Here is an 18,788-nt window from a genome sequence, read left to right as displayed (position 1 = left end):
ATAACCCTACTAAAGAACCATTAAAACCCTACGAGAGAACCATTATAACAATACTAGAAAACAATGTTAACCCTACTAGAGAACCAATATAACAATACTAGAAAACAATGTTAACCCTACTAGAGAACCAATATAACAATACTACAAAACAATGTTGACCCTACTAGAGACCCATTATAACAATACTACAAAACAATGTTAACCCTACTAGAGAACCAATATAACAATACTAGAAAACAATGTTAACCCTACTAGAGAACCAATATAACAATACTACAAAACAATGTTGACCCTACTAGAGACCCATTATAACAATACTACAAAACAATGTTAACCCTACTAGAGAACCAATATAACCCTACTAGAGAACCACTAAAACCCTACTAGAGAACCAATATAACCCTACTAGAGAACCACTAAAACCCTACTAGAGAACCATTATAACCCACTAGAGAACCGCTATAACCCTACTATAGAAACATTACAACCCACTAGAGAACCACTATAACCTTACTATAGAAACATTACAACCCTTCTATAGAACCACTATAACCCTACTAGAAAATCATTATAACCCTACTAGAGAACCCCTACAACCCTTCTATAACCCTACTAGAGAACCACTATAACCCTACTAAGAGAACCACTAAAACCCTACTAGAGAACCATTAGAACCCACTAGTGAACCATTATAAACCACAAGAGAATCATTATAACTCTACTAGTTAACCATTATAAACCACTAGTGAACCATTATAACTCTACTAGAGAAACATTATAACTCTACTAGAGAAACATTATAACTCTACTAGAAAAACATTATAACTCTACTAGAGAAACATTATAACTCTACTAGAGAAACAATATAACTCTACTAGAGAAACATTATAACTCTACTAGAGAAACATTATAACTCTACTAGAGAAACATTATAACCCTACTAGACAACCACTATAACCCTACCTTAACCCTACTAGATAACCGCTATAACCACTATAACCCTACTAGATAACCACTATGACCCTACTAGAGAACCACTATAACCCTAGGGTTACCCTACTAGATAACCACTATAACCCTACATTAACCCTACTAGACATTCACTATAACCCTACCTTAACCCTACTAGACAACCACTATAACCCTACATTAACCCTACTAGACATCCACTATAACCCTACCTTAACCCTACTAGATAACCAATATAACCCTACCTTAACCCTACTAGAGAACCACTATAACCCTACCTTAACCCTACTAGATAACCACAATAACCCTACCTTAACCCTACTAGAGAACCACTATAACCCTACCTTAACCCTACTAGATAACCACTATAACCCTACCTTAACCCTATTAGAGAACCACTATAACCCTACTAGACAACCACTATAACCTTACCTTAACCCTACTAGATAACCACTATAACCCTACATTAACCCTACTAGACATCCACTATAACCCTACCTTAACCCTACTAGATAACCTAGATAACCCAACTAGATAACCACTATAACCCTACCTTAACCCTACTAGATAACCACTATAACCCTACCTTAACCCTACTAGATAACCACTATAACCCTACCGTAACCCTTCTTGACAACCACTATAACCCTACCTTAACCCTACTAGACAACCACTATAACCCTACTAGATAACCACTATAACCCTACTAGATAACCACTATAACCCTACATTAACCCTACTAGACAACCACTATAACCTACTAGATAACCACTATAACCCTACATTAACCCTACTAGATAACCACTATAACCCTACCGTAACCCTACTAAAGAACCGCTATAACCCTACCTTAACCCTACTAGATAACCACTATAACCCTACCTTAACCCTTCTAGATAACCACTATAACCCTACCTTAACCCTACTAGAGAACCACTATAACCCTACCTTAACCCTACTAGATAACCACTATAACCCTACCTTAACCCTACTAGAGAACCACTCTAACCCTACCTTAACCCTACAAGATAACCACTATAACCCTACATTAACCCTACTAGATAACCACTATAACCCTACCTTAACCCTACTAGATAACCACTATAACCCTACATTAACCCTACTAGATCACCACTATAACCCTACCTTAACCCTATTAGCGAACCACTATAACCCTACCTTAACCCTACTAGATAACCACTATAACCCTACATTAACCCTACTAGACATCCACTATAACCCTACCTTCACCCTACTAGATAACCTAGATAACCCTACTAGATAACCACTATAACCGTACCTTAACCCTACTAGATAACCACTATAACCCTACCGTAACCCTTCTAGACAACCACTATAACCCTACCTTAACCCTACTACATAACCACTATAACCCTACTAGATAACCACTATAACCCTACATTAACCCTACTAGACAACCACTATAACCCTACTAGAGAACTACTATAACCCTACCTTAACCCTACTAGATAACCACTATAACCCTACCGTAACCCTACTAGACGTCCATTATAACCCTACCTTAACCCTACTAGATAACCACTATAACCCTACCTTAACCCTACTAGAGAACCACTATAACCCTACCTTAACCCTACTAGATAACCACTATAACCCTACCTTAACCCTACTAGAGAACCACTATAACCCTACCTTAAACCTACTAGATAACCACTATAACCCTACCTTAACCCTACTAGATAACCACTATAACCCTACCTTAACCCTACTAGAGAACCACTATAACCCTACTAGACAACCACTATAACCCTACCTTAACCCTACTAGATAACCACTATAACCCTACCTTAACCCTACTAGATAACCTAGCTAACCCTACTAGATAACCACTATAACCCTACCTTAACCCTACTAGAGAACCACTATAACCCTACCTTAACCCTACTAGATAACCAATATAACCCTACATTAACCCTACTAGATAACCACTATAACCCTACCTTAACCCTACTAGATAACCACTATAACCCTACCGTAACCCTACTAGAGAACCGCTATAAACCTACCTTAACCCTACTAGATAACCACTATAACCCTACCTTAACCCTACTAGATAACCACTATAACCCTACCTTAACCCTACTAGAGAACCACTATAACCCTACCTTAACCCTACTAGAGAACCACTATAACCCTACCTTAACCCTACTAGAGAACCACTATAACCCTACCTTAACCCTACTAGATAACCACTATAACCCTACGTTAACCCTACTAGAGAACCACTATAACCCTACCTTAACCCTACTAGAGAACCACTATAACCCTACCTTAACCCTACTAGATAACCACTATAACCCTACCTTAACCCTACTAGAGAACCACTATAACCCTACTAGAGAACCACTATAACCCTACTAGACATCCACTATAACCCTACCTTAACCCTACTAGATAACCACTATAACCCTACCTTATCTAGTAGGGTTAAGGTAGGGTTATAATGGACGTCTAGTAGGGTTACGGTAGGGTTATACTAGTGGCTTAACCCTACTAGAGAACCACTATAACCCTACCTTAACCCTACTAGATAACCCTACATTAACCCTTCTAGACATCCACTATAACCCTACCTTAACCCTACTAGATAACCTAGATAACCCTACTAGATAACCACTATAACCCTACCTTAACCCTACTAGATAACCACTATAACCCTACATTAACCCTACTAGATAACCACTATAACCCTACCTTAACCCTACTAGATAACCACTATAACCCTACCGTAACCCTTCTAGAGAACCACTATAACCCTACCTTAACCCTACTAGATAACCACTATAACCCTACATTAATCCTACTAGATAACCACTATAACCCTACCTTAACCCTACTAGATAACCACTATAACCCTACCGTAACCCTACTAGAGAACCACTATAACCCTACCTTAACCCTACTAGATAACCCCTATAACCGTACCTTAACCCTACTAGATAACCACTATAACCCTACCTTAATCCTACTAGATAACCACTATAACCCTACCGTAACCCTTCTAGATAACCACTATAACCCTACATTAACCCTACTAGATAACCACTATAACCCTATCTTAACCCTACTAGATAACCACTATAACCCTACCGTAACCCTACTAGAGAACCACTATAACCCTACCTTAACCCTACTAGATAACCCCTATAACCCTACCTTAACCCTACTAGATAACCACTATAACCCTACCTTAACCCTACTAGATAACCACTATAATCCTACCTTAACCCTACTAGATAACCACTATGACCCTACTAGATAACCTAGATAACCACTATAACCCTACCTTAACCCTACCAGGCAACCACTTTAACCCTTTGTGAAATTTTAAGGAGGATTCAATCCCTTTTGGAGATTTAAACTGCCCTTAAAAAAAACTAATGGATAAATACTAGTTAACGCAGGGGTCATGTTGATGTGTAAACACAGGGAAACATAGCAACCCTGAGTGGGGCACAAATACATGATCCCACACAGTATGCGGACATACAGTTTAATGCCAAAATAAAGGAAACTCTTAGGTAAATGAGGGATACAAAGTATATTGAAAGCAGGTGCTTCCACACAGGTGTGGTTCCTGAGTTAATTAAGCAATTATCATCCCATCATGCTTAAGGTGCTGTATAAAAATGACTGCATCGGTGATTACTGCATTGTTGTTTTAGAGCTTGTAAGGCATTTCACTGTATTGGTGCTCTTGACAATAAAACTTGTAATTTGAAAAATGCCCACGTGCTCATTATTTTGGCCACCATGGCTAGAAGAGATCTCTCTTGAAAGAGGGGTCTCAAGAGCATAGAGGTTTTAAAGGGTGTGTAGGTTTTGTCTCAGTCACCAGATCTCAACCCAATTGAACACTTATGTGAGATTCTGAAGTGGTGCCTGAGACAGCGTTTTAAACCACCATCAACAAAATGATGGAATTTCTTGCGTAAGAATTACGTTGCATTCCTTCAACAAAGTCCTCCAATAAAGTTTCAGACACTTGTAGAGTCTATGCCAAGGTCCATTGAAGCTGTTCTGGCTCGTTGTGGCCCAACGCCCTCTTAAGACACTTTATATGTTGGTGTTTCCTTTATTTGGGCAGTTAACTGTACATCAGAGCCAATAGCTTTGAGGGATGAGCTGTCGAGGCTTCAAGTTCTCCACATGCGTCTCTAATCTGGGTGTAATTGTGAGGTTGATGGACATGCTTGCTGGGGTTGCCAATGTGGAGCGCTGGTGTTGGGTTAAGATCTGTCGCCCCAGGCCACTAGTGCTGTTTAATACTACACTGTAATGTAATTATAGGGCAGGAACTCAGTGCTGAGGAGGACCTCTGTGAGAGCAGGCAGAGTTTGTTGTTTTACTGTGAGAATGGCATTCTGCTGTTAAAGCTTGGGACGTGTTATTGCAGAAACAGTGAGGAGAATAGCAGGGTAAGCTCTCTGTGTGTGTGTGTATGTGCGTGTGCACGTGTGTGGTCAGGGAATACAACTAAGAATGGCATTGTCCATACATGTCCTGATCCATGATGTGACCAGGCAGGTGTTGTCATTGTATACTGCCTATGCATTTCATTTAGACAAGCATGTTCCATATGAAGTGATGCAATACCTACATGCTTATTTTGCCTATTGCATTTAGTGATTATCCATGGGCAATATGGATAGTCAAAAAGTACCCTGGGTAGTTTATCTTATCAATAACAAATTGACAAAAGATACAGAGAAATTAGAATAACGACCAGTTAATGTAATCAGTCAATTAGGACTGTAATGTCATTTGTATTACAACTGGCAATGTCATTAAGCTGAATCAGGCGTCATCGGTCTTATTCCTAACAGTTATGTCACCTGACATTCCTGTTTGATAACTAATGCAATATAATCAGGGTATTTCTGTCCATGGATCAGCACTAATGTTATCACAAATGACTTTGGTTTTCTCCCTGACTGGAGACACACAGCAATCCAAGTATTCCATTCTAGCAGAGCACATGCAATTACTGTACATATCAATGTCAAGGACATTCAGTACCAAGTCACATGCCGACTGAACTTGTTGAAGGGGATCCAGTGAATGCATCTCTACGCTAATTCTCTGTAATGCGGTCATTTGTTTTAAAATTAGAACATCAACAAATGAACGATGTTGGTCTGAATGGAGCATCGCCGCGGGGATGAGTCAACACACACAGATGGCAGAGAACAGCTATTAGGACCAAACAACACAGAGTCCTGCCACATGTCAACATCCTGTACCACATGCAGGACAGACAGACAGACAGACAGACAGACAGACAGACAGACAGAGAGACAGACAGACAGGCAGGCAGGCAGGCAGGCAGGCAGGCAGGCAGGCAGGCAGGCAGGCAGGCAGGCAGGCAGGCAGGCAGGCAGATAGACAGACAGACAAGCAGACAGGCAGATAGATAGACAGAAGAGGAAATGGACATACGGTAGAAACTGGCCATGACGTAGTTTTGACAGCGATCACCAGTAAAGTCATTCGGACACCTGATGGAAAGAAACAAAACCACAAACAGAGGGAGGTGGGAGGGAGGAGGAAGGGAGGAAGAAGGGAAGAGGAAGGAAGGAGGAAGGGAGAAGGGAGGGAGGGAGGAGGGAGGGAGTGAGAGAGAGAGAGAGAGAGAGAGAGAGAGAGAGAGAGAGAGAGAGAGCAGAGATGGAGGGTATCGAGAGGAGAGGATATGAACAAGAGGCAGAGAGGAAATGAAAGGAGAAAGACAGAGAAAGAAAGAAGCAGAAGAAAACTGAATTAGAACCGCAGCAATACCAGGGACAGTAGAAGCAAAGCGATCCCACCGGTGACACTGTTGTGCCGCGCACCACCCATGGCTTTGGTTGACCTGAGAGGAAGGAGGAGGAAGAGGACCATAGAGGAAGCCCAGTGACAACGTGACTCTGTTCTCAGCTGTTGGTGTCATGTGAACATACTTTTGTAAGGATTGGGCATGCGCAACCGCAGCGGCTCTGTTTGCAAACACCGCTGGCCGAAGAATCCATCTGGACATCTGGGGAGGAGGAGAGGGGAACAACATGATATGAAAAACGCAGTAGTGAAGTCTGTACACGTTACTGGTGAAGGCCTGAAAGAGAGGTTACATTACAACATGCAAGTTGGTGGTCCAGAAACATTACACTAAAAAGCATCACTAGGTTTTGGCTTACTCAGTCAAGTAATTGGGTTAGAAATGAGTGTCACTCAACAAGAGTGAATGTCTCTTGCTGAATAGAAGGCAGTTGACCATGAGGTCCGTGAGGACTCAATGATCTCTACCATCCTAGTCTATCTGTATCATCTAACAATCAATAGTGTCATGTGTTCAAACACATTAACACTGGTAGGAACATGTCTGCTCATGAAGGCAACATTTCCACAGCACCAGTTCTTAGCAAACAAACTGTAGCTGCATCCAACAGTGCCTGTTGGTAGAGAATCAGGTAACATAGAAGCATAGACATGGAAACATTGGGACTGAGGCATATAGCTGGATCAAACAATAGACAATATAGGATATGGGCTCATGGCAACATTAGACAACTTTAGAAGGGATCAAAACATCTGGATTCTGGAGTGAACCATCGCTTAAACAAACTCTGCCTTTGCATTGGATGGCACTTTGCATTGGATGGCACTTTGCATTGGATGGCACTTTGCATTGGATGGCACTTTGCATTGGATGGCACTATAAAACAATCAAATTAGATCATATCAAATGTTATTTGTCACATTCACGTGTTTAGCAGATGTTATTGCGGGTGAAGTGAAAAGCTAGTGTTTCTAGCTCCAACAGTGCAGTAATATCTAACAAGTAAGATCTAACAATACACACAATCTAAAGTAAAGAAATGGAATTAAGAATATATAAATATTTGGACGAGTAATGTCAGCATGGCATTGATTAAGCTACAGCAGAATAGGATAGAATACAGTATATACATATGAGATGGGCAATGCAAAATATGTAAACATTATTAAAGTGACTCGTGTTCCATTATTAAGTGGCCAGTGATGTCAAGTCTATGTATATAGGGCAGCAGCCTCTAATGTACTAGTGATGGCTATTTAACAGTCTGATGGCCTTGAGATAGAAGCTGTTGTTCAATCTCTCAGTCCCAGCTTTCATGCACCTGTACTGACCTTGCCTTCTGAATGATAGCGGGGTGAACAGGCAGTGGTGATTTTGATGATCTTTTTGGCCTTCCTGTGACATTGGGTGCTGTAGGTGTCCTGGAGGGCAGGTAGCTTGCCCCCAGTGATGCGTTTTGCAGACCGCACCATCCTCTGGAGACCCTGCGGATGTGGGCGGTGCAGTTGCCGTACCAGGTGGTGATACAGCCCTACAGGATGCTCTCAATTGTGCGTCTGTAAAAGTTTGTGAGGGTTTTAGGTGCCACGCCAAATATCTTCAGCCTCCTGAGGTTGTGTGGGTGGACCATTTCAATTTGTCACTGATGTGTACGCCGAGGAACTTGAAGCTTCCACCTTTTTCCCTGCGGTCCCATCAAAATAGGGGGGTGTTCCCTCTGCTGTTTCCTGAAGTCCATCCTTGTGGGGCCCCAGTGTTGAGGATCAGCGAAGTGGAGGTGTTGTTTCCTATCTTCACCACCTGGGGGCGGCCCGTCAGGAAGTCCAGGGCAGGGTTCAGACCCAGGGCTTCGAGCTTAACGATGAGCTTGGAGGGTACTATGGTGTTGAATGCTGAGCTATAGTTAATGAACAGCATTCTTACATAGGTATTCCTCTTGTCCAGATGGGATAGGGCAGTTTGTAGGTCTACTGTACAGTATCAGGTAAGATAGAGGTGTTATGATCCTTGACTAGTCTCTCAAAGTACTTGATGACAGAAGTGAGTGCTAAGGAGCAGGAACAACGGTGGACATCTTGAAGCATGCGGGGACAACAGACCTAGGGAGAGATTGAATACATCCGTAAACACTGCAGCCAGCTGGTCTGCGCATGCTCTGAGGTCACGGCTAAGGATGCCGCCTGGGCCGGCAATTTTGTGAGGGTTAACACGCTTGTCTTACTCACGTCGGCCACGGAGAAGGAGAGCACACAGTCCTTGGAAGCGGGCCGCATCGGTAGCACTGTGTAATCCTCAAAGCGGGCGGTGAAGGTGTTTAGCTTGTCCGGAAGCAAGACGTCAGTGTCCGTGGCTAGTTTTCCCTTTGTTGTCCATGACTGTCTGTAGACATGGCTGGCAGACTTAGTAGGAGGGTACACTGTTCAAAATACAATACAGTCTGTCTCTTCCTCTCCCTCTCTCCTAATATCCCCAATTTTGCAGATATTAGGCCGCCCGTCCCCACCTCCCCATCTGTGCTGTTATAACTGACAGGTACACCAGTGAGAAAGGCAGAGGTCATGGAATAATGTTCCCCTGATTGAGAGTGCCAGAGGGGTGGGCCTACATGTGTCCTCAAGTGCCCCACCAGGGAGGTAGGGGGGTGCATGGGGAAACCAACCCACAGGGATGAAACAACCCCCCCTCCAATCACACCATCCCCCTCTCTTTCTAACCTCTTGGCCTCTTCCTTCTTCACATGGGGTTGCAAATAGCCCTGCATCATTTGACTTGGTCCTGTATAGAAGAGACTCATTCTGTTACATATGTTGAACCTTTATTATCCTGGTAATAAAACGCAGTAGGCCCCCTGCCTGTGCACTTCATCATATAGCAACCACATATAATTTTGGCCATGATGTTCTGGGAGACTTTTATTGCACTTTTATGTCTCTCTCTGTGCCCACGTCTTTGTTCCCTGGCCTTTCTACATGTCTGGTGGAGAGGAGTGCATTGAATATGGTGAAGACAGTTGATGTCCAGAGTTACACTGTCACGCCTCTTTCATGTTGGCAAAGCTCTGTTGAGTTTGCTCATGAACCGCAACAACCATATTTATAATAATAACAATAATAATGATCATTAATTCAACTTTTATAGTGCTGTACATAAAGAACATTTCAAAGTGCTGTAAAGCAACAAAAACATTCAAAAACAACATAATTATTCATCATGAGTAGATCGACAGTCAAGAGACTAAAGGTTGAGAATGTTCATGGCTTGATTGAGGTCAGCGCAGGGAGGAGGTGTTCAAAGAGAAGAGCCGGAAGCAGGGAGGCGGGAGGCAGCACGTTGTCATCATGGTGTCTCGACCATTCACACTATCTGTGGCTTTGTAGTAGGACTCAGTCAGATGAAGTGAGAGTTTCGTACTAGAAACTGGACTAGAGGCTAGCTAGCTAGCTACTCTTCACTACTATCAAAATTCAACTCACACTCGGGTGATGCTACGGACGTCACGAGGCGCCAGAAAGCACACCACATACACCAACACCAATAGTAATTCAGGAGTAGCCTCATAACTTAGTCCACTATACCGCCATGGTCATCTGTCATTTTGGTACACCTCTCTATATGGGCTTCTCTTCATCCTCAACCACCAGACAGATATTTATGGTGACACCTGTCCATTTAATCAAAAACACTGCTGCAGCCCCCTCTCCCAATCATTCTATTCTTCTTCTTCTTCTTCTTCTTCTTCTTGTGTCTCCTTAGCCACCTCTCCCCTCTCCCTCTCTCTCAACGAATCAGGTTGTGTGGTTCATTGAGGAGTGCCAACATTCCACACTCTCTCTCCACCAACAGGACCGTTAATCCACCAGAGGTCATTCCTGGTGATTTATGAGATTTCTAAAATGTCTCCCAGAAATATTATGATATTCCATCATGTCTAATGACTCATACTGAGTGATATGTTAAATGGAGGATCACACAATAATAGGGAAAGACTGCTGGAGAAATGACTAAGACCAATGCACTGTCACTGTAAAATCTACAAATGTTGAAATCTGTCCTCATTAAGGAAACGGTGTACAAATTGAGCACACATTGAAAGAAATCTATATCGGTTTGAGGTTTTTAAACAGGATGAAATATCTTCTTTCAACATAAACCAAGAGCACAGCACATAGCACACAAGCATTGCAGCAGAACAAACCCATTAGACTAAAGACACAGTAATGACCCCAAAGGCAATTAGCAGTCAGATGTCTGATGGGTGTTCCTCTTCTTCCTCCATGAAGAATATTGGCCTGATGAGTCGTACATGTACCTCGGACCTACAGTACAGACTATACTTGATCCAGACTCATATTATTCACTGTTCCTGTCTGTTTTCTTGTCCCCGACCTGCAGTAATCTTTATTGAGCAGACATTGCTAATGTGGCTGATACTGTGTAACATGTCATGCCATGAACTACAGTGCTACTGGATTACCTTCAGGGTCATTCGTTAAACTTTTCCTTCCCCTCTAAAGAACTATATATTTCAAAGTGAAGGAGCCGGACATTCAAATAGGGCCAGCTGTCGGCCGGACTTGTTCAGCCGATGAGTAATACCGGACGAAGCCTGGCCTATATTGAATGAGATGGCTTTGGGGCAACAATTCCCCGCAGGCCTCCACTGCATTATTCAACTTTTCTGGACCCGTGCCTCGACCGTGAGTGAATTAGCTGCAGCAATTGAGTTATTGCTCCCTCCAATTTGTACACAGCTTATTGAATGGCTGTTGCAGCCATGTCCTCACTGCTTGCTGAGCAGTGTTGCTGGAGCCAGCAGAACACACACAACGGCTGGCCAGTGGACCTACACACTATTATTCATCGTAGACCAACATGGAAGCACATGATGTTTACATAATGGACCAAAACACACTATGCTAGGATGTGATACTGAAACTGTAGAGATGTCAAACACAACAACACACCACTCGTTCTCCAGCACAGACTGTCATATTGATGCAAACTGTCACGATACGGGATAGCATCATAAACATTTACATGTTTTGAGCTTGCTGCAAGGACATGTTTTTTGCAATGACAACACCCAGAATACAAACCCATATACTTTATGCACATTCTTGCATACGCAGTTATAGTACAGCTTCATAATGTTGTTCTAGTACAGCTTCATAATGTTGTTATAGTACAGCTTCATAATGTTGTTCTAGTACAGCTTCATAATGTTGTTATGGTACAGCTTCATAATGTTATAGTACAGCTTCATAATGTTGTTATAGTACAGTTTCATAATGTTATAGTACAGCTTCATGATGTTGTTATGGTACAGCTTCATCATGATTTTATAGTACAGCTTCATAGTGTTGTTCTAGTACAGCTTCATAATGTTGTTATGGTACAGCTTCATAATGATGTTATAGTACAGCTTCATAATGTTGTTCTAGTACAGCTTCATAATGTTGTTATGGTACAGCTTCATAATGATGTTATAGTACAGCTTCATAATGTTGTTCTAGTACAGCTTCATAATGTTGTTATAGTACAGCTTCACAATGTTGTTATAGTACAGCTTCATAATGTTATAGTACAGCTTCATAATGTTGTTATAGTACAGCTTCATAATGTTATAGTACAGCTTCATAATGTTATAGTACAGCTTCATAATGTTGTTATAGTACAGCTTCATAATGTTGTAGTACAGCTTCATAATGTTATAGTACAGCTTCATAATGTTGTTATAGTACAGCTTCATAATGATGTTATAGTACAGCTTCATAATGCTATAGTACAGCTTCATAATGTTGTTATAGTACAGCTTCATAATGTTGTTATAGTACAGCTTCATAATGTTGTTATGGTACAGCTTCATAATGATGTTATAGTACAGCTTAATAATGTTGTTATGGTACAGCTTGATAATGTTGTTATGGTACAGCTTCATAATGTTGTTATAGTACAGCTTCATAATGTTGTTATGGTACAGCTTCATAATGTTGTTATAGTACAGCTTCATAATGTTATAGTACAGCTTCATAATGTTATAGTACAGCTTCATAATGTTGTTATAGTACAGCTTCATAATGTTATAGTACAGCTTCATAATGTTATAGTACAGTTTCATAATGTTATAGTACAGCTTCATAATGTTGTTATGGTACAGCTTCATAATGATATTATAGTACAGCTTCATAATGTTGTTATGGTACAGCTTCATAATGTTGTTATGGTACAGCTTCATAATGTTGTTATGGTACAGCTTCATAATGATGTTATAGTACAGCTTCATAATGTTGTTATGGTACAGCTTCATAATGTTGTTATGGTACAGCTTCATAATGTTGTTATGGTACAGCTTCATAATGTTATTATGGTACAGCTTCTGCACACACAAACATTAACTTATATTGGCACATTTCAACATGGAAGTAAGGAAATGCACCTCAACATGCTCACCCTGGCATACAGAACATTCAGTACATGACTCAGAATCTGATAGCAGGAAAGCTCATCGTTCCCACATTCACAATCAATAGAAAAACATGTATCTTCTAATAACAAAATGTCCTTAGCGCTCTTGATTAATCTGACCCCCTTTTCAAAGGCCTTGAGTTGTAAGCAATAATTCTATTTACCTCGCTAGAGGTCTCTGACTGGCGTAAATATTTGTTTCCCTACTAAACCAGTGAACCATTCCATCACGTGCGAGGCTCCTGCACGCTAAACGTGGGCTGAGAACCATGAGCAGATCACCATCCATCCTCCTCATCAGCAATGGAAGTATACATGAAAGAGATTTCTGTATATACGGGCAGTGCCTTCCTGTACTGCTCTGCTCTACTCTGCTCTGCTCTACTCTGCTCTGCTCTGCTCTACTCTGCTCTGCTCTGCTCTGCTCTACTCTACTCTACTCTGCTCTGCTCTGCTCTACTCTGCTCTGCTCTACTCTGCTCTACTCTGCTCTGCTCTACTCTGCTCTGCTCTACTCTGCTCTACTCCGCTCTGCTCTGCTAAGAGGGAGGAAGGATGGGGTAATAGAGGGGGGATAGACAGGGTGATCGAGGGGGATAGATGTGGTGATCGAGGGGGGATAGAGGTAGATGGATTGGGTGATAGAGAGGGGTATGGGGTGATAGAGGGGGAATAGAGGGGATACAGTTGGGGTGATAGTGGGGGATAGATGGGGTGATTGAGGGGTGATAGATGGGGTGATAGAGGGAGGATAGATGGGGTGATAGAGGGGGGATAGATGGGGTGATAGAGGGGGGATAGACAGGGTGATAGAGGGAGGATAGATGGGGTGATTGAGGGGTGATAGATGGGGTGATAGAGGGAAGATAGATGGGGTGATAGAGGGGGGATAGACAGGGTGATAGAGGGAGGATAGATGGGGTGATTGAGGGGTGATAGATGGGGTGATAGAGGGAAGATAGATGGGGTGATAGAGGGGGGATGGACAGGGTGATAGAGGGGGATGGACGGGGTGATAGAGGGGGTGGTGGGGTGATAGAGAGGGGATAGACAGGGTGATAGAGGGGTGATAGAGGGAGGATAGATGGGATGATAGAGGGAGGATAGATGGGGTGATAGAGGAGTGATAGATGGGATGATAGAGGGAGGATAGATGGGGTGATAGGTGGGATGAGAGAGGGTGATAGAGGGGGTGGTGGGGTGATAGAGGGGGGATAGACAGGGTGATAGAGGGAGGATAGATGGGGTGATTGAGGGGTGATAGATGGGGTGATAGAGGGAAGATAGATGGGGTGATAGAGGGGATGGACAGGGTGATAGAGGGGGAGGGACGGGGTGATAGAGGGGGAGGGATGGGGTGATAGAGGGGGTGGTGGGGTGATAGAGGGGGGATAGACAGGGTGATTAGGGGTGATAGAGGGAGGATAGATGGGATGATAGAGGGAGGATAGATGGGGTGATAGAGGGAGGATAGATGGGATGATAGAGGGAGGATAGATGGGGTGATAGAGGAGTGATAGATGGGATGATAGAGAGAGGATAGATGGGGTGATAGGTGGGATGATAGATGGAGGATAGATGGGGTGATAGATGGGATGAGATGATAGAGGGAGGATAGATGGGGTGATAGAGGGGTGATAGAGGGAGGATAGATGGGATGATAGAGGGAGGATAGATGGGGTGATAGGTGGGATGATAGAGGGAGGATAGATGGGGTGATAGATGGGATGATAGAGGGAGGATAGAGGGGTGATAGAGGGAGGATAGATGGGATGATAGAGGGAGGATAGATGGGGTGATAGGTGGGATGAAAGAGGGAGGATAGATGGGGTGATAGATGGGATGATAGAGGGAGGATAGATGGGGTGATAGAGGGGTGATAGAGGGAGGATAGATGGGATGATAGAGGGAGGATAGATGGGATGATAGAGGGAGGATAGATGGGGTGATAGAGGAGTGATAGATGGGATGATAGAGGGAGGATAGATGGGGTGATAGAGGAGTGATAGATGGGATGATAGAGGGAGGATAGATGGGATGATAGGTGGGATGATAGAGGGAGGATAGATGGGGTGATAGATGGGATGATAGAGGGAGGATAGATGGGGTGATAGAGGGGTGATAGAGGGAGGATAGATGGGATGATAGAGGGAGGATAGATGGGGTGATAGAGGGGTGATAGAGGGAGGATAGATGGGATGATAGAGGGAGAATAGATGGGGTGATAGATGGGATGATAGAGGGAGGATAGATGGGGTGATAGAGGGGTGATAGAGGGAGGATAGATGGGATGATAGAGGGAGGATAGATGGGATGATAGAGGGAGGATAGATGGGGTGATAGAGGAGTGATAGATGGGATGATAGAGGGAGGATAGATGGGGTGATAGAGGAGTGATAGATGGGATGATAGAGGGAGGATAGATGGGATGATAGGTGGGATGATAGAGGGAGGATAGATGGGGTGATAGATGGGATGATAGAGGGAGGATAGATGGGGTGATAGAGGGGTGATAGAGGGAGGATAGATGGGATGATAGAGGGAGGATAGATGGGGTGATAGAGGGGTGATAGAGGGAGGATAGATGGGATGATAGAGGGAGAATAGATGGGGTGATAGGTGGGATGATAGAGGGAGGATAGATGGGGTGATAGATGGGATGATAGAGGGAGGATAGATGGGGTGATAGAGGGGTGATAGAGGGAGGATAGATGGGATGATAGAGGGAGGATAGATGGGGTGATAGGTGGGATGATAGATGGGGTGATAGAGGGAGGATAGATGGGGTGATAGAGGGGTGATAGAGGGAGGATAGATGGGATGATAGAGGGAGGATAGATGGGGTGATAGAGGGGTGATAGAGGGAGGATAGATGGGATGATAGAGGGAGGATAGATTGGATGATAGAGGGAGGATGGATGGGATGATAGAGGGAGGATAGATGGGATGATAGAGGGAGGATAGATGGGATGATAGAGGGAGGATATATGGGGTCATAGAGGGAGGATAGATGGGGTGATAGAGGGGTGATAGAGGGAGGATAGAGGGAGGATGGATGGGATGATAGAGGGAGGATAGATGGGATGATAGAGGGAGGATAGATGGGGTGATAGAGGGGTGATAGATGGAGGATAGATGGGGTGATAGATGGGATGATAGAGGGAGGATAGATGGGGTGATATATGGGATGATAGAGGGAGGATAGATGGGATGATAGAGGGAGGATAGATGGGGTGATAAATGGGATGATAGAGGGAGGATAGATGGGATGATAGAGGGAGGATAGATGGGGTGATAGGGGGTTGATAGAGGTAGATGGATGGGGTGATAGAGTGTTGATAGAGGTAGATGGATGGGGTGATAGAGGGTTGATAGAGGTAGATGGATATGATGATAGAGGGTTGATAGAGGTAGATGGATGGGGTGATAGAGGGTTGATAGAGGTAGATGGATATGATGATAGAGGGTTGATAGAGGTAGATGGATGGGGTGATAGAGGGGTGATAGAGGTAGATGGATGGGGTGATAGAGGGTTGATAGAGGTAGATGGATGGGGTGATAGAGGGTTGATAGAGGTAGATGGATGGGGTGATAGAGGGTTGATAGAGGTAGATGGATATGATGATAGAGGGTTGATAGAGGTAGATGGATATGATGATAGAGGGTTGATAGAGGTAGATGGATATGATGATAGAGGGTTGATAGAGGTAGATGGATATGATGATAGAGGGTTGATAGAGGTAGATGGATATGATGATAGAGGGTTGATAGAGGTAGATGGATATGATGATAGAGGGTTGATAGAGGTAGATGGATATGATAATAGAGGGTTGATAGAGGTAGATGGATATGATGATAGAGGGTTGATAGAGGTAGATGGATATGATGATAGAGGGTTGATAGAGGTAGATGGATATGATGATAGAGGGTTGATAGAGGTAGATGGATATGATGATAGAGGGTTGATAGAGGTAGATGGATATGATGATAGAGGGTTGATAGAGGTAGATGGATATGATGATAGAGGGTTGATAGAGGTAGATGGATATGATGATAGAGGGTTGATAGAGGTAGATGGATATGATGATAGAGGGTTGATAGAGGTAGATGGATATGATGATAGAGGGTTGATAGAGGTAGATGGATATGATGATAGAGGGTTGATAGAGGTAGATGGATATGATGATAGAGGGTTGATAGAGGTAGATGGATATGATGATAGAGGGTTGATAGAGGTAGATGGATATGATGATAGAGGGTTGATAGAGGTAGATGGATAGGGTGATTTGTATTTGTATTTGTATTTATGCTGCCAAAGCAGCAGATACTCTTCCTGGTGTCCAGCAAAATTAAGGCAGTTCATACTATTTTAAAACGTTACAATACATTCACAGATTTCACAACACACTGTGTGCTCTCAGACCCCTACTCCACCACCACCACATTTCTACAGTACTAAATCCATGTGAATGTTTAGTGCATATGTTATCGCGTGCGTGCGTGTGTGTGTGTGTGTGTGTGTGTATGTGTGTGTGTGGACATGTTTGTGTTGCTAATAGAGGGGGGTGGATGGGGTGATATAGGGGGGATGGATGTTGTGACAGACAGGGTGATAGAGGTAGATGGATGGGGTGATAGAGGGGGGATAGACAAGGTGATAGAGGGGGTGGTGGGGTGATAGAGGTGTGTATAGACAGGGTGATAGAGATAGATGGATGGGGTATGGGGGGGATAGACAGGGCGATAGAGGGGGGTGGTGGGGTGATAGAGGGGGGATAGAGGTAGATGGACGGGGGGATAGACAGGGTGATAGAGGGGGTGGTGGGGTGATAGAGGGGGGATAGAGGTAGATTGACGGGGTGATGGAGGGGGGATAGACAGTGTGATAGAGGGGAGTGGTGGGGTGATAGAGGGGGGATAGACAGGGTGATAGAGGGAGTGGTGGGGTGATAGAGGGGGGATAGACAGGGTGATAGAGGGGGTGGTGGGGTGATAGAGGGGGGATAGACAGGGTGATAGAGGGGAGTGGTGGGGTGATAGAGGGGGGATAGACAGGGTGATAGAGGGGAGTGGTGGGGTGATAGAGGGGGGATAGACAGGGTGATAGAGGGAGTGGTGGGGTGATAGAGGGGGGATAGACAGGGTGATAGAGGGGAGTGGTGGGGTGATAGAGGGGGGATAGACAGGGTGATAGAGGGAGTGGTGGGGTGATAGAGGGGGGATAGACAGGGTGATAGAGGGAGTGGTGGGGTGATAGAGGGGGGATAGACAGGGTGATAGAGGGGGTGGTGGGGTGATAGAGGGGGGATAGACAGGGTGATAGAGGGGGGTGGTAGGGTGATAGAGGGGGATGAGGATCAGTAGAAGGGGATCGGGAAAAGGGCTCTGACACGTTGGAGAGAAGAGGGTTAGAAATCACTTGACTGGAATGTTAATTCTATCAATGCAATGAAAGGACGAATGTAATTGACAGCGACTGAACAACAGTGGACAACTG

At 43.7% G+C, this 18,788-nt stretch overlaps 1 protein-coding gene across 4 annotated transcripts in view; it reads right to left on the bottom strand.

The window, feature by feature from the left end:
* The window catches only part of nrg2a (neuregulin 2a), a 158,268-nt gene that overhangs the window by 23,849 nt on the left and 115,631 nt on the right, over nucleotides 1-18,788 (bottom strand). For 3 of the 4 annotated variants that reach the window (XM_021591457.2, XM_021591459.2, XM_036968222.1), the window contains one exon: nucleotides 6,451-6,509. In XM_021591457.2, coding sequence (XP_021447132.2) covers nucleotides 6,451-6,509 — 59 coding nt within the window. Of the gene's footprint in view, nucleotides 1-6,450; nucleotides 6,510-6,950; nucleotides 7,028-18,788 lie in introns of all 4 variants that reach the window. The other variant, XM_021591458.2, reaches the window with a different exon arrangement.

Source organism: Oncorhynchus mykiss, chromosome Y, assembly GCF_013265735.2.
Source record: "Oncorhynchus mykiss isolate Arlee chromosome Y, USDA_OmykA_1.1, whole genome shotgun sequence".
NCBI lineage: Eukaryota > Metazoa > Chordata > Actinopteri > Salmoniformes > Salmonidae > Oncorhynchus > Oncorhynchus mykiss.
The sequence above is the reverse complement of the archived record's forward strand: the minus strand, read 5'-3'. Positions and strand labels throughout refer to the sequence as shown.